The sequence below is a fragment of the Dreissena polymorpha genome, chromosome 1 (genome assembly GCF_020536995.1).
Source record: "Dreissena polymorpha isolate Duluth1 chromosome 1, UMN_Dpol_1.0, whole genome shotgun sequence".
In the NCBI taxonomy this organism is placed as follows: Eukaryota; Metazoa; Mollusca; class Bivalvia; order Myida; family Dreissenidae; genus Dreissena; species Dreissena polymorpha.
Genome location: NC_068355.1, coordinates 101976014 through 101990756, shown reverse-complemented (window position 1 = coordinate 101990756; position 14743 = coordinate 101976014). Strand labels below are relative to the sequence as shown.

At 37.9% G+C, this 14743-nt stretch overlaps 2 protein-coding genes across 2 annotated transcripts; one reads left to right on the top strand and one right to left on the bottom strand.

Annotated features, from left to right (window-relative positions):
• The first annotated feature begins 1 nt into the window (after position 1).
• Positions 2-8407, top strand: LOC127843072 (potassium voltage-gated channel protein Shaw-like). Its single transcript, XM_052372882.1, has 4 exons — positions 2-268; positions 2618-3354; positions 5124-5313; positions 5685-8407. Exons 1-4 carry the CDS (start codon positions 230-232, stop codon positions 6768-6770), a joined length of 2052 nt encoding a protein of 683 aa, XP_052228842.1. The 5' UTR covers positions 2-229; the 3' UTR covers positions 6771-8407.
• Positions 8408-9033: 626 nt separating this feature from the next.
• Positions 9034-14167, bottom strand: LOC127843079 (potassium voltage-gated channel protein Shaw-like). The gene is made up of 3 exons (XM_052372894.1): positions 13447-14167; positions 12165-12231; positions 9034-10648 (listed from the first exon to the last, which is right to left on the bottom strand). Exons 1-3 carry the CDS (start codon positions 13992-13994, stop codon positions 9368-9370), a joined length of 1896 nt encoding a protein of 631 aa, XP_052228854.1. The 5' UTR covers positions 13995-14167; the 3' UTR covers positions 9034-9367.
• Positions 14168-14743: the final 576 nt, after the last annotated feature.

Sequence of the window (14743 nt, the reverse complement as noted above, 5' to 3'; positions counted from 1 at the left end):
AATTGAATTGTACGTGTTTATACAAATAGTGTAAATATTCATAATGATAAAATCATGATATGTGTTTGGTGGATTTATCTGTAGATCGTTAAATTATTTTGAAGTTATCTCCAAAGTGAATGATTGAGGTTGTTTGATTAACGTCTTGTTCTTACTTAATGTTTTAGTGGCATGACTTACAGGGTAATATTGGATTTGTATTATTTGTATTATAAATGGTGTAGCAGAAATGTCGCGGGAATGCATATACACCGCTTTGTCACAAGAGGTATGCATTTTTATGACCATTTGCTTCTTTAATATATTCCGTTTTCTTGTATACGAGTATAGATATTATTCAAGTTCATATTAAAGACAATATTACTAGACCTTTATCACGGACCCAATGCGTATCGGTACTGACTAAATAAGAGTATTATTAACTTGCTTTACACATTTGTTATCTTTCATTTTGTGTAATATTGAACGCATTTTTATTTTATGCTTTCCAGTGGTTTATAGAGAAATATCAGTGAATTAAAACTGATAATTTCACTGTTTCAAACAATGAAAATTATCAGTGAAAATTATCGATAATTTTCACTGTTTATGTTAAATGACGTCATTTTTTTTACGAAATGACGTCATTTTCCCAACGAAATTCTTTAGTTAAACTCTTTAACAATGTATATAAACTGTGAAAAAAAAGCATAAAATAAAAAGAAAATTTGTTGGGTTCGGTGGATTATCGATTTTAATTCACTCGTGATCATATAAAATATATATTTTCACTCGTGGCTGCGCCACTCGTGAAAAAATTATTTTCTTTGATCACTCGTGAATTAAAATCGATAATCCACCGAATCCAACAAATATCCTCTATAACTTATTGGAAATTATGCACTTACTTAAATAGCTTGTTTTGGATACTCATTTAGTCCATGTTGACGCAAGAAAGTGACGTTTGCATTTGCAATATTTAAGGCATAAAAAATGTCATGTTTCCGGTTACCCGACTGACCCTGTTTTTAACCGTCGACTCAAATGTTTTTTTTCTGTTACAAAATCCGAAACCGAATTTTATGCCCGAAATTGCGGAAAGCGTCTGACTCGCTTAGAACTGTTATTTTTGTTAATGTTTTGTTTCATTTAAATTTATTCTAGTCCATTAATGCTTTATTCAAAATGCAGTCTTTAGTTTTCAAAGAATATTTATTTGTACAGTAATTTACAGATAAAGACAATCTGGATCAAACATCTTCTTGTTAAGAATTATATCTGAAAGTTAGTACTACGTCGTCATGCATTTCACACTGCTGATACCTGAAAACAATGACATTCTCATAGAGTTAAACATTCTATTAAGTGGTGTGGTAAGAAAAAAAAGCCTACCTACCGACCCAAATTTTTTTTTGGGCATGTAACCAGAAACAAACCTATTTTGTAAGGCCTTAAAGGGGCCTTTTCACAGATTTTGGCATGTTTTGAAGTTTGTCATTAAATGCTTTATATTGATAAATGTAAACATTGGATATAAAAATCTCCAGTTAAAACTCAAGAATAAAATTCAAAAAAAAAAGAAAAAAAGGTAACCCTCAGCAGGACTCGAACCACTGACCCTGGAGTCCTGGAGTAAAAAGGCTACCACTTAGACTACTTGACCATCCTTCCTGATACAATCCCAGGCATATTTTATACTTTACATAAGCAACCCTAGTAGTTTCCCAAAATAAAACGACAACAACAGAACTCTCCAAATTATTAATTCGTTTCGCGTTGCAACGCTTTATAATTTTCGGGTTTTGAAATCATAAACAGATGCATATAATGGCTATTTTAGAGCATGGTTAATGTTCAGTATTACTGTTTCCTTACACATATCATAACTAAAACTTAAATTTGCGAATCCGAAACAACTTTGTTTAATTTTGTCAATTTAACCAAACGTGAAAAGGCCCCTTTAATGAAATACTCGAGTATGAATTCATTGCACGTCGAATTTGATTTAGTAAATGGAATAAAACTGTTTTTAGTTATTGCGTATCCTTACATGGCAAAAAAAGAGTTACCTGTGGAGCATCCATCAAATTTAAATGTTATCGGTTAATGGTCGGTTAATAGTCGACGACCAATATCCGCAATTAAACACGTCATAAATCTATTAAATATTGTTAATACGCATTCCTTCAAAACAAAACTGCTATTGATCTGAGGTTGGTATTTGTCCTCTTAATTTCATAAACTTCCATAAATGTTTTGACGGAGAGTTAACAATTACTAAATCAGCTGTAATTGCAAAAGGAAGACCAAGTTTTGAGGTCGAGATTTAAATGTTAAATTGTCGAGAGGATTTGATTTTATGGTGACCTTTGTTTCAGATGTACTGAATTGACATTTTTTATTTTTTGGATATAAGTCCTCCTTTATGTGTAAAATAAACAAAAAAACTATTTCCTTGATACCACAGTTGGGCCTATTAATTATATTTCAAAACATCGGATATGAAATAAATAATTTGAAATGGAAATGAATGACAAATGATACGACATAGTTCAACAGCTGGTTTTTCTTGTACAGATAGGCGTGTACACTCAAACATGATCTCGATAATTTTTTATCGTAGCCTTTGTCTTTTAAGAGCAACGAGTACTGCAGACGTCTAAAGCTAAGGTCCCGATCACCAGTCGGTGGACGGACGTCTCCCTCGAACTTCTGCAGCCAATCAGACGGCTCCGAATACCTAGCACCCCCACCAGTGCTTTCCGACAACAGATCGTCAAACGCATCTGTGAGGATTTCTAAAGATTATGGATTATGTCCCGTTGATCAAAGCAACCGACACTCAATCGAAAATGACAACAACCTGCCGCATGCAAGAGGAAACATTTCGTTAAGTGCTGTTGGGTGTACTGAAGGTTGTGAAGATGGTAGCGGCGGCTCAAAGGAACCGAGGAATACCATATGTCAGCGTCCAGATTCGGAGTACGATGAACAAGATATAGAGACAATCTGGACTTTGAGAAACACCAGCGGTGAACATGACCTTTCAAGGTCGCGACCTGGGTCGCTGACTTCTAGCACATGTAACTACCTTCCAAAGGAAACTGTGATAATCAACGTGGGTGGTCAAACATTCGAGACGTTCAAGTCCACCTTGAGACGACTAAAATCTAGTAAGTTAGCGGATGAAAAAGAAATGATGAAGTATTATAGAAAATCAAAAGGGGACTTCTTTTTTGACCGCGATCCCTACGCGTTCAACATAATTCTGAATTATTTGCGCTACGGCGACCTTCACCTTCCAACGAACCTGTGTGTCCCAGCTCTTATGAGGGAATTCCAATACTGGGGCATCGACGAGGCCGATATCGAAAGGTAGATTGAATATTTCTCATTTTAAAACGCCACACTTTTAACTCCTATACAGGTTTACGTCTATTTTAACACTATATAATCTTTGATCTTAGTTATTTTATGCTACGCGCACAGTAACTAAAGAGTAAATGAGAATCAAAGTACTATATAGTATACATAACATCAGTATGCTACTACTTTGCGTACATTAAGTCTAATGTCCGTTATTAAGATTAAATTGTCTTTAAATTGCGCTTTGTGAGTTTAATGTATGAATTATGTAAGTCACCTAATGAAATGACCACAAGCACATATTTGTAGCTGGATGTCTGTTGTAGTTATGTAGAACATATAACCTAAAAAAATAATGTATTAAAAAAAACAAGTAATGTGACATTGTTTACCTATTTATTTAGCAGCATTTAAACGCTTTGCAAGCAACGTATGCATTAAGCTACCTTAACACAAAATAATATCTGAATTCATACCTCCTTACTAGATTTCATTGAGCGGAAACCGTTTTTTTTATTTTTTTATGAACAGTGACCTTGCCATACCTGGGCCCAAATGTAATCTCAATCTACGTATGCATGTAAGCTACCTTCAAACAAAATAAGAGCATGTAATCTGCATCCAAACTTAAATTGCTATTTGCAAACATGTTTTTTCTTCGTTTTCCTATTTTAATTAACAGTGACATTTACCCCAATGCCCCAAAAGCAACCCCTAAAGAGATCAACTTGTACTCCACCTACACACCTACACACACAATTGCAGCACAATATCTTCATCCGAAGTGCAGTAAATGACAGCAGTTTATTCTTGAGGTCACGGGTTCCTCCCCCCCCCCCCCACGACACACACACACACACACACACACACTAATGGAGCATTATTTAGAACACCCATACGGACGCCCAAAATGATAACGACCCTGGAAAGCGGTCGAAAGCTTATAAATGAGTATCATATAAAGTTTTCAAAGCTATCGAGCTTAGATAAAAAGGTTAACAGTAAACTAAGTATGCGTGGTGTTAGTCTGTGACCTTGCATGATTTCAACAAAACATGTGTGAAGTTTCAGCGGAAAATATGCATTAGCTACAGAGATCTATACTTTTTAAACGCAAATCTTAGCTGACATGTCATCTTGCATGCAAACCTTATCTAAACTTGTGTAAGTACAAAAGAACCATGATCCTGCTAAAAAGCTGTTCACAGTAATAGGTATTGTTCAGTGAAACACCTTTAACACGTTTGTAAAATTTCATTTAAATATCTGCACACAAAACCTAAACCATACTTGACCTAGCAAAAAAGCACCATATTCCTTAATTGAGGTCAGAATTATGGAGTTTGGTCAGAGACCCCACAAAATGACCCGAACACGTTTAAATAAATATTTGAAGTTATACTATGACTTTTGTAATGTTTGCATCTTAAACTATGAGCAAGTGCATTTAATAACGGTGACATTTAATTCCAAAAATCGATTGGCATAGGATTATGATAAATATGGCCCCATTTTTTTTATAAACTATTCTTTAATCTGAAGAGAGAAGCCATGTGCATTGTCATGATGCAAAGTCTGCATGTTCATGTAACCCACGAAACGATAAACGCATGGCAGACAGGAATGACAGGTAAGGCAGTGCATTAAACTTCTGGCAAATGTTTAATTTTTGGAATGTAATGGTAATAAACATAAATGTACATGAACGATCGCAAATTCATAAGTCACGACGTTCAGTCTCCCTATTTACGAACTTAAATGAAGGTTCTGTATTAAAGGTGCTGTTTCCAGCCATACAACACGTGGAAGTCTCAAACAAAGTCATTAGAGAAGCTGGAGTACGACCGGAAGCAGTCGACGACGCAGGAGGACCTTGCGTATGACCTTAAAAGCAAGAGTTGTTTAAGACGCATGCGCGCGGTCGTCTGGACCTTCCTACAGGACCCTAGCTCGTCCAGGGCTGCTAAGGTGCGTTGTTATATAGCAGAATATTAATGATATGTTAACGTTAATCCTACATCTTTATACAATAGTGTCAACCGATGAAAAATGAAGGGATTGAGCTGTATACATAGTGCACAGCATGAGAGTAACATGCGATGCGACGACCGCCCTTTTTGCTAGTTGTATTCTTGTACTTCGATATGTTATTGTCTTTTTGTGCATGTAGTATGAAACTATTGAATTAAAAAATCAAATAACATATTAGTTTAATAAACCCTGTTATATATCTGCAACCGCGTGCTTACAAAAAAAAAAAAGACTATGGTTATTTGTAGGCCACCGATCCAGTTCGTGTGTTTTTGCCTACGTATTTAAAACAATGTTATTTCTTGCAGATCTACGCCTGGGTGTCTATTATTTTCGTCTGTCTATCCATCTTCTCTTTCTGTGCCGAGACCCATCCAATGTTCAAACTTCCGTCGTCCAAAGTACACAATTTGCGCTGGCTCTACAGATTCTTCACTCTAGTAGACAGCCTAGTCCTTAACAAAAACAACGCGACGTCCAAAGCGCCGTTGACATTGATACATTTCAACTCGACGACCAACACAACTCATTCCAGCGTTACCACTGCGGCGAATATAAGTGATTCCCGTTCGGAAGGCGAACCACAGATTTCGCACCCGGCGTTGGTGATTATTGACCTCATTTGCGTGTTTTTCTTCAGTCTAGAATTCCTTACGCGATTATTACTTTGTCCGAAAAAGCTACGCTTCTGCAGTTCCCTGCAAAACATCATTGACTTCATTGCTATTGTTCCGGACTACGTTGAATTTATCATGCTATGGATCAGTCCACAAGTGAGAGTCGGTCTTAGTTTCGTAGACTTCATATTCATACTGCGCATGCTCAGACTATGTCGTATCTTCCGAATAATACGTCACGTGCCTGGTCTGTGGATTTTGCTGTACACGCTCAAAGCTAGCTTCAACGAACTTATGCTTATGTTTGTATTTTTGTTAATCGGAATGGTTATGTTTGCGTCGTTGTTACATTTTATTGAAGGGGGTGAACAATTCAGTAACATTCCTGTTGGATTCTGGTGGGCCATGGTGACCATGACAACTGTAGGTTACGGTGACATGTTTCCGGTAACTGGTTTCGGTTACGTCATTGGGTCTGTCTGCGCGATTTCCGGTCTGCTGATGATTGCCTTCACGGTACCAATAATTGTTAACAATTTCTTGCTGTATTACACGCATGTTCAGTACGGTATTTCCGATAAAGACGCTGCGATGAACCACATGGAAGAAGAAAAGGACGAAGCTGAGTTGGGTGTATTGCAAACTTTAATGACCAGTTCTTTTGAGGAGACGATGGAACGCAAACAGGACAAAGTGAATGAAATCAAGTTCCCCCACAGCAGCAGGACTCCACAGAACAAAAGCGCCGACAAATGTGTAGAGTATGATAGCAATTGAACCAAATGTTTAACAATCATGAAGATGAACCTATCACGACGATGAGATGAAACTTGCATAACATTTGATCGACTTGTTTATGTTCTTAAGCATAATCGTAAAGATCTTGATATTCATTTTGGAAAAATCTTTCTTTTCACGTTTTCAGTTTATTGCTCTATAGTGTTTCCCGCCAACATGTCTAAACCATTCGAAAATTGGTGAAAGTCATCCGTATTTTTGCGAACGTATGTAAACAAACAAATGCGACGAATCGCAAGAAGTTGTTTGCATTTATTATCCATTTCAGTGAACTTTCGAACGCAGCGTTATAAAAACACCAGCTGTATACAAAGTTTGAATTGAAATCATGTTAGCATTTTTTTTAAGATAATGCGATTTTTTAAAATAATTTGTATGAGTACTTACATTCGACGGCATTATCTGAAAGATGGATGTAATCAACAATTTGGTTGATTGGGATATCATGGCGAATTACATGTACAACTGTTTGCTTTCAAAACGCTGTTTCCGGTTTATACGTAACAATAGGATGTCAATAAATAATGAATAAAAATGTAATATATATTGAGTTTATTGTTTATTTTAAGATTATTTGTGGGAGTAGAAAACGACGATACTGATGTGGGTGTATTGCATACGTTGATGACCATTTTTTTGCCGCACATGCTAAGCAGGGACGACACTGGGACGACACTTCCCGCTCTTATGATATTTTTCGTTCCAACAAAGTCTCTTCTTTGCAAAAATCATGTTTATGAGGACAGTGTCTTCCTTGATTGGCCTGTGCGGACTGCATAGGCTTATCTTGGACGACAATTAACGCACGTGCATGAAACCATCTTTTCAAAAAGCGCGGCTAATATACTTCATCATAAACCTCATACAATAAGTTCGACATTAAGTGTATCATACCAAAACATGCTTCAATACGATACAACAGTAAATAGAACACAAGTATTAAATAAGGCGTTCAAACGTGGGTTGTTTCAACTGACCCGACGGACCCTTACTTGGTATTGCACACATGTCAGATCGTGTCAGATCATGTTTGAAATTAATAAATGTTCGTCTTATCTTTGTTTATCAGCCAGCAAACACATCTTTATCTAATGTAATTGTTGTTCAATATCCAGCGAGTCAGAACTACACATTGTTGCTTATTTGCAAATAATAAACATTCTTTAAAACGATCTGGTAATATTATTTTCACTACTTCCAAGTCAAGTTTTATAGTGGGAGCAGTGGTCTAATGGTAGGACGCTGGCGTAGGGATCGAGAGGTCCCAGGTTCGAATCCCGCCCTGACCGCTGTAATTTCCTTGAGCAATAAAATTTGTCCCACATCTGCTCCTCTCCACCCAGGTGTATAAATGGGTACCTGTGAGGGAAATAAGCCAATGTGCCGTGGCTGCCTGGTGCGCCATATGTTAACGGACGACTTAGATCCCAGTGATCGGGGGGTTGTTTGTGAAGTCGGCTGAATATGTATTTAGAAGCAGACTATAAACCGCACCTTTAACCTTTTAACCTTTAAGTTAGAATCAAAGAAAACTTAGGGTGTTTTTTTTCATTTTTATGGGTGGGGAAATCAACTCAAAGAAGAAAATAATTTACATTGTTCTTCACAGATTAATCCAATGTTTTACGGACGTAAAATATGAACTGCAAGAACTAATTTTTCAGTATGGAATATTTTCGTTATTTTTCAAAGTGCATATGTATTCACATGCATATTACATTTATGCAGCGTGTGGACAAAGCAAACGCGGACGGAAGGTTTTTGAGGTCGGCTACTAAGATACGTTCAGTCATGTTTATATTGGAGTCGCGTTCTGAGACAACTGGGCTAAATACATGTGCGTAAAGTTTCGTCCCAGATAAGCCTGTGCAGTCCGCACAGGCTAATCAGGGACGACACTTTACGCCTAAATTGGATTTTTGCTAAGAGGAGACTTCATCTAAACGAAAAATGTCATACAAGCGGAAAGTGTCGTCCATGATAAGCCTGTGCGGACTGCACAGGCTAATCTGGGACGACACTTTACGCACATGCATTATGCCCAGTTTTCTCAGAACGCGACACATATTGTGTAAACACTTATCATTTACATAACGCGCACTCGAAATAAAAACTATAGCGGACACGACAGTTGCAAACGAAACCAATTAGCCAACGCAAATACTTTTGCCACCGGAACGAGTCGCTGAAATGAATCATTTTTTTAAATTGTGTTAGTTTTCATCAACATGTTGTACAAATCTTTAAAGCTTTTAAATATTTTTAATAGTGCATATCAGCTTAATAATCTAACATATTCAATGGAACAAACTGACGCATGAGCTGATGTACACAACACCATGCAAAGTGATTTTACCCTCCTTCTCTCTAGCTATGATTCCCAATTATTATAATAAAAGTCGCTAATTCGGTTAGATACACATGATTTATCGAACTGTTTTCTCAGCTATTTTTTCTTCCTCGTGCAGACAATCCTCGAGACCCACAGGTACAGGTGCGATGTCGACCTCGTCATTTTTCCTTATGAACTTTTCAGAGTTCAGCACACGCCTCCAAGACGCTCCCTCTGATACGCTTTACACATTTTCACGCGGCGCCGTGTGTACGTTCGAACTGCCGTCGATGCGTAACGCGGAACTACTTGGGACGTTCGCCGTCCGACGATCTCGTTTCACGTAAGTCTCGATTTCTAGATCAGGATAATGGTTTTCAATCGCAGAGGGCACGACTGTTTTCTCTGCTGATTTTTCTTCCACGTGCAGACAATCCTCGAGACCCACAGGCACAGGTGCGATGCCGACGTTGTCGTTTTTCCTTGTGAACTTTTCAGCGACACGCTTCCAAGACGCTCCCTCTGATACGCTACATAAATTTTCACGCGGCGCCGTGTGTACGTTCGATCTGCTCTCGACGCGAAACGCGGAACTACTTGGGACGTTCGTCGCCCGACGATCTCGTTTGACGTAAGTCTCGATTTCTAGATCAGGAAAGGGATTTTCAATCTCAGAGGGCACGAATTCGGGCTTATATAACTCGAAGTCTTCGCAGCCGGCATATCGAAAGCCGTAATACAGGTTAAAGTTCCCGGCAATTATTGGTACAACCATTCCGATGATGAGCAGCCCGGCGATAGCGCAGAGAGACACCAGGATGCATCCAATCACTCCCTTTGGAACTATGTCCCCGAACCCAACTGTTGCCATAGTTATAAGCGTTAACCAGAGCCCGTTAAACATACTGTTTATGTTCATGTTTGCTTCATATTGTTCAGCGCAGTAAATTAGACTGGAGAAAATTATTAACGCCGTTGTTACGAAAACTATCAGTAACGTAAGTTCACGCACGCTGGCTTTCATTGCTAATAGCAACACAAGTAGTCCGCGATAATAGCGAGCCAGTCGAAATATCCGGAACACTCGCATCACCAACATGGCGTCAAGAAAGACCATAAAGTTTGCTTCCTGGTACCCTCGCTGCCAGTAAAAGGGAATGGTTATGTCAATTATTAATCGTGTCCAGGCTGGTACCAAATACAGGATGTCAAGCACTGTGTAAAAACTTCGCAACCATTCTAGCAAGGATGGGCAAACGATAACACGAAAAATAAACTCGACTGTGAAGAATATTAAACAGCAAATGTCCAAGTACAGGAGGCATTCTGGTGGATCGGTTGTAAGTTGGAGAAAGATGGTTGTTCCTTTCACACTTTCTGTAAAGTTTAATGTTGGCATTGTTTGGTCCCGCGTTCCGCGAAAAAGCGCATTCTTAGACAAGGGCACGCGCAAGGACGGGATTGTTGATATGAACATATTAAGGATGGTTAGAATGGTCAGACCATAGTAGATCAGTGCGAACACCTGAAACACAGGAAAACAGCATTTATTAAATGCTTGTACGATTCAAAATAACTGTTTTAATGCCGTGCGAATTCACATCATGATGTTAAATTTTTTCATTTCTTGTTATAACTTTAAGAAAACAAAATACATTATAGGGTTGCAATAAACCCTCTGAGGAAAGCTTCGATTCGTCTACCAGCTGACACGTTATATGGGATGTCGCGAGTATCGCAACTGAAAAACGAGTCGCAACATAATTGCGGAATCTAATTGAAAGGTTCTCATGCAAGATACTTTCCAGTGAATTTACAAAGTCCCGAAACAGGGTATATAAAGATAAGTACATTTTTCTTGCATATTTACATATCAAAGTTGCTTCTTTTCAAATATGTGTTAGCTTCGATAATCGCTTAAAACTTCTGGCAAGGTTTAAAAAAAATTAATTTAAATTAAATCGTTTAAATGCGAAATTATGACTTAATTACTAATTAGTATTATTATAAATTCGATGTCGCAACTACGTATTAGTCCAATGCCGCAGCAACAGTAGCAATCCCAAATGAAAATACTCCAAGTTCAGCATCCCCAAAAATTAACAATGAGGTAATTGTCAATAATTTATTGCGCATAGATACGATGTGAGTGCACTATACACATCTATATTACAGACGGGTAATTATAACTGTGTTAACTGATGCCAAAATGATCGTTTTTGCTACAAACGCTTAAATTGGATTACATGGCAAAATAATAAAGGGAATGCTACACAAACGATAGTCGTAATAAAAATTTATTATTTGGCTTAAAAGTGTCATTATGTGTGTACAACGCTTATTATTAGATATTTTAGACAGTTGATGTTTGTGTTGACGCAAACAATCATTATTTTAAATATCAAATGAATCGTTAAATGCAATTTGTCAGTGCATCAAAACGTCAATGGTAAAACATTGCATGCGTGATAAACATAGACAACTTTAAAACAGCAGCTGAAACCCCATTCGTTCTATAATCTTAGCATGTTTACAAATATCAAACAAAGTACAGGCAAAAATAAAACCAAATAGTTGTCGTTTTCATTCCGTTGGATTGACCGCTCCTATGCGGTGACCACAGCTGTAATAATTTATATGTATGTGTTTCAATGGGCAACTTGTCTGAACAATCATCATTTGTGATATTTTTATGTTAACTTTATGTTGAACTCCATGTATCTTTTAACAATTTATGTATAGAACATAATATAGTTTGTATATGATTAATCATGTCATGAACTTGTATTTATTGATGACCACTTGCATGCATTTTGTTTGTATAAATATATTCAACATACTTAATGGGCTGTAATGTCTAATGTATCTTGAATAAACCAAACCATAAACCACATGTGTGATAAAAAGAAACTCTCTCTATATTATTTGTCAAGCGTTTCGTTATGCTTGTAAGGAAATGGTGGACATGTGACAGAAAGTTGACACGTTTCGATGACTGAGGGGAGGTAACCGTTTGTAATTTATTATTAAGAGTCGTCTACCTTGGCAGGATTGGACGATCCGTGGTTGTCAATGAATAACCAGGCACGGTGCTTGAACTCTTGAAATCTGAATTGAAACAAATAAGAAATGTAAATGTACATGAACACAACGACTGATTGTTGAATATTTATGTTGTGGCGGATGCTGACGTACCTGCGGAGTAAATAAAGGATGGACGGACCTACTTAAATGTTGATATTAAAAGGGTTTTGGTAAAAAAAAAACAATATGCACAAACAGCTCACGATAGTTAATGTTTTTAATGGAAATGCAGGCAGGCTGGCAGGCAATCTAGCCAGTCGACCGTCAATCCGACCGATTGGCAAACAAAAAGACACACAGACAGACAGGCAGACAGAAAGTCATACAGACAAAACACAGTCGGACAGACAGGCAGACAGACACACACAGGCACACAGACGTACAGACGGACGTTTAGACGGACGTAACGACAGACAGACGGATGGACGGACGGGCGGATAGACTTTCGGGCGGACGGACGGACGGACGGACGGACGGACGGGCGGGCGGGCGGGCGGGCGAGCGGACAGGGCAGGCAGCCAGGCAGGCAGGCAGGCAGGCAGGCAGGCAGGCAGGCAGGCAGACAGACAGACAGACAGACAGACAGACAGACAGACAGACAGACAGACAGACAGACAGACAGACAGACAGACAGACAGACAGACAGACAGACAGACAGACAGACAGACAGACAGACAGACAGACAGACAGACAGACAGACAGACAGACAGACAGACAGACAGACAGACAGACAGACAGACAGACAGACAGACAGACAGACAGACAGACAGACAGACAGACAGACAGGCAGGCAGGAAGACAGGCAGGAAGACAGGCAGGAAGACAGGCAGGAAGACAGACAGGAAGACAGACAGAAGGAAGACCAGTTGGTTGGCAACTGACTGACTGGGGAGATCGGCGAATACACAGTAGAAACCAGTTCCAATCGTAGCTACGCAATACATTTTAATACATGTATATTATAAATATGGTCTTCATTACAACAAAAAAACAATATATTTCCTCTTTTTATCCCACTTAAACCGTTTAATTATGTTTATTTGCAAATCGAATTGTTGGCGTCACATTTACCTTACCTTAGATTCAGTTTGCTATAAACAACAAAGTCATAAAAAAATCGTGTAAAATATTCCTACCATGAAAAGAGCGTTATATAACCATGCAATGAAAATATTAAATAATGCATGTATACCAGTTTTGATGAAAATGCTCTACAATAAACTAAAGCATCGTACTAACCTTGACATTTTGATAACAGTTTCACTGGAATCTGGTGATTCCCAGTAGTTTGGTGGGCTATAAAACTCAGCCTTTATTATTTGGTATGTTGTAAAATCGTCCAGCTCATCAAAATAAATCTTGCGACAGCATTCAGCAATACACCCGTCTCCTAATTCCCAGAATTTAAATTCATCTTTAATTTTTGAGGCGCAAAGGTTCCTCGGTATATGCATGGTGCCAGTTCGGTAAAAGTCCAAAATAAACGGAAATACGATAGGGTTTCTGTCGATAAAATATTCATTCAGTTCCTTGTCATAAAGTTCGCAATCCTTGTTCAAATTAGACAACTTTGTACCAGGAACATTTCTCAGTGTAGACTTTGTTGTTTTGAAAATTTGTCCACCAATATTTAGCGTTACCTTTTCGTCGTCATCTATGGAACTTTTGCGTGTATGTCTGTTAAGGAATTCTTCGGTTTTTTGTTCACGTCTCTTTTCGCGTAGTCTCGGTGGGACACTGCTTTTGAAAAATGATCCGCGTCTTGTTGGCATCGTCAAAAACGCCATTGTCCGATGATCTTTGCGTCGTTACCAGCTTCTATATTAAACGGATTTATTGAGTAATAATGCCCATTCCCATACCAGAAAAGTTATTAACAGTTTACATGCGATTCAAATACTGTCCTGACAATACGCAATTTGTTTTTTGGTAATATGCAAGCATGACGTCATTTGCGTTTTAACGCGGGAAAATTGACGCCGTAAGAAACACACTGCTCGACTAAGGCAGTTCACATGTTGCCGTAAAGTACCTTTCAAATTTTTAATTAGTAAATTTTAAAGGTAAAATGGATCTCATCCAAGTTTATTACACAAACAAGATTTTGATATATGAATGTTTGCTTAATTTAAAACCTGTAGATTGTTTCGTTGTTAATTTACAGTTTATATTTCTACCAATAAGACTTCATTCAATCCCATAAAATGTTACATTTCACATGTACATACACGATTTTACGATCTAATGTGACTTAAATTTCTCAAATAAAAGGGGTTGATTCACATATTATCGAAATTTATCGAATTACTGAATTTTTGGTCGCATATTCAAACGATAAGCGATCACCGTACATTAGGGAGCGAATGAACACTTTGAAATAGACTCATTGTAAAAGTACCTTAAAATTATAATTCATGACTTGAAATGCATCAAATTACAACAAAGCTCGAAACAATGGAATAAGTTGGAGTGTGACCGGTGTGATGTTATATTTTTAGACAACAGATGGATTGCCTATATATAAAATAGTAAAACA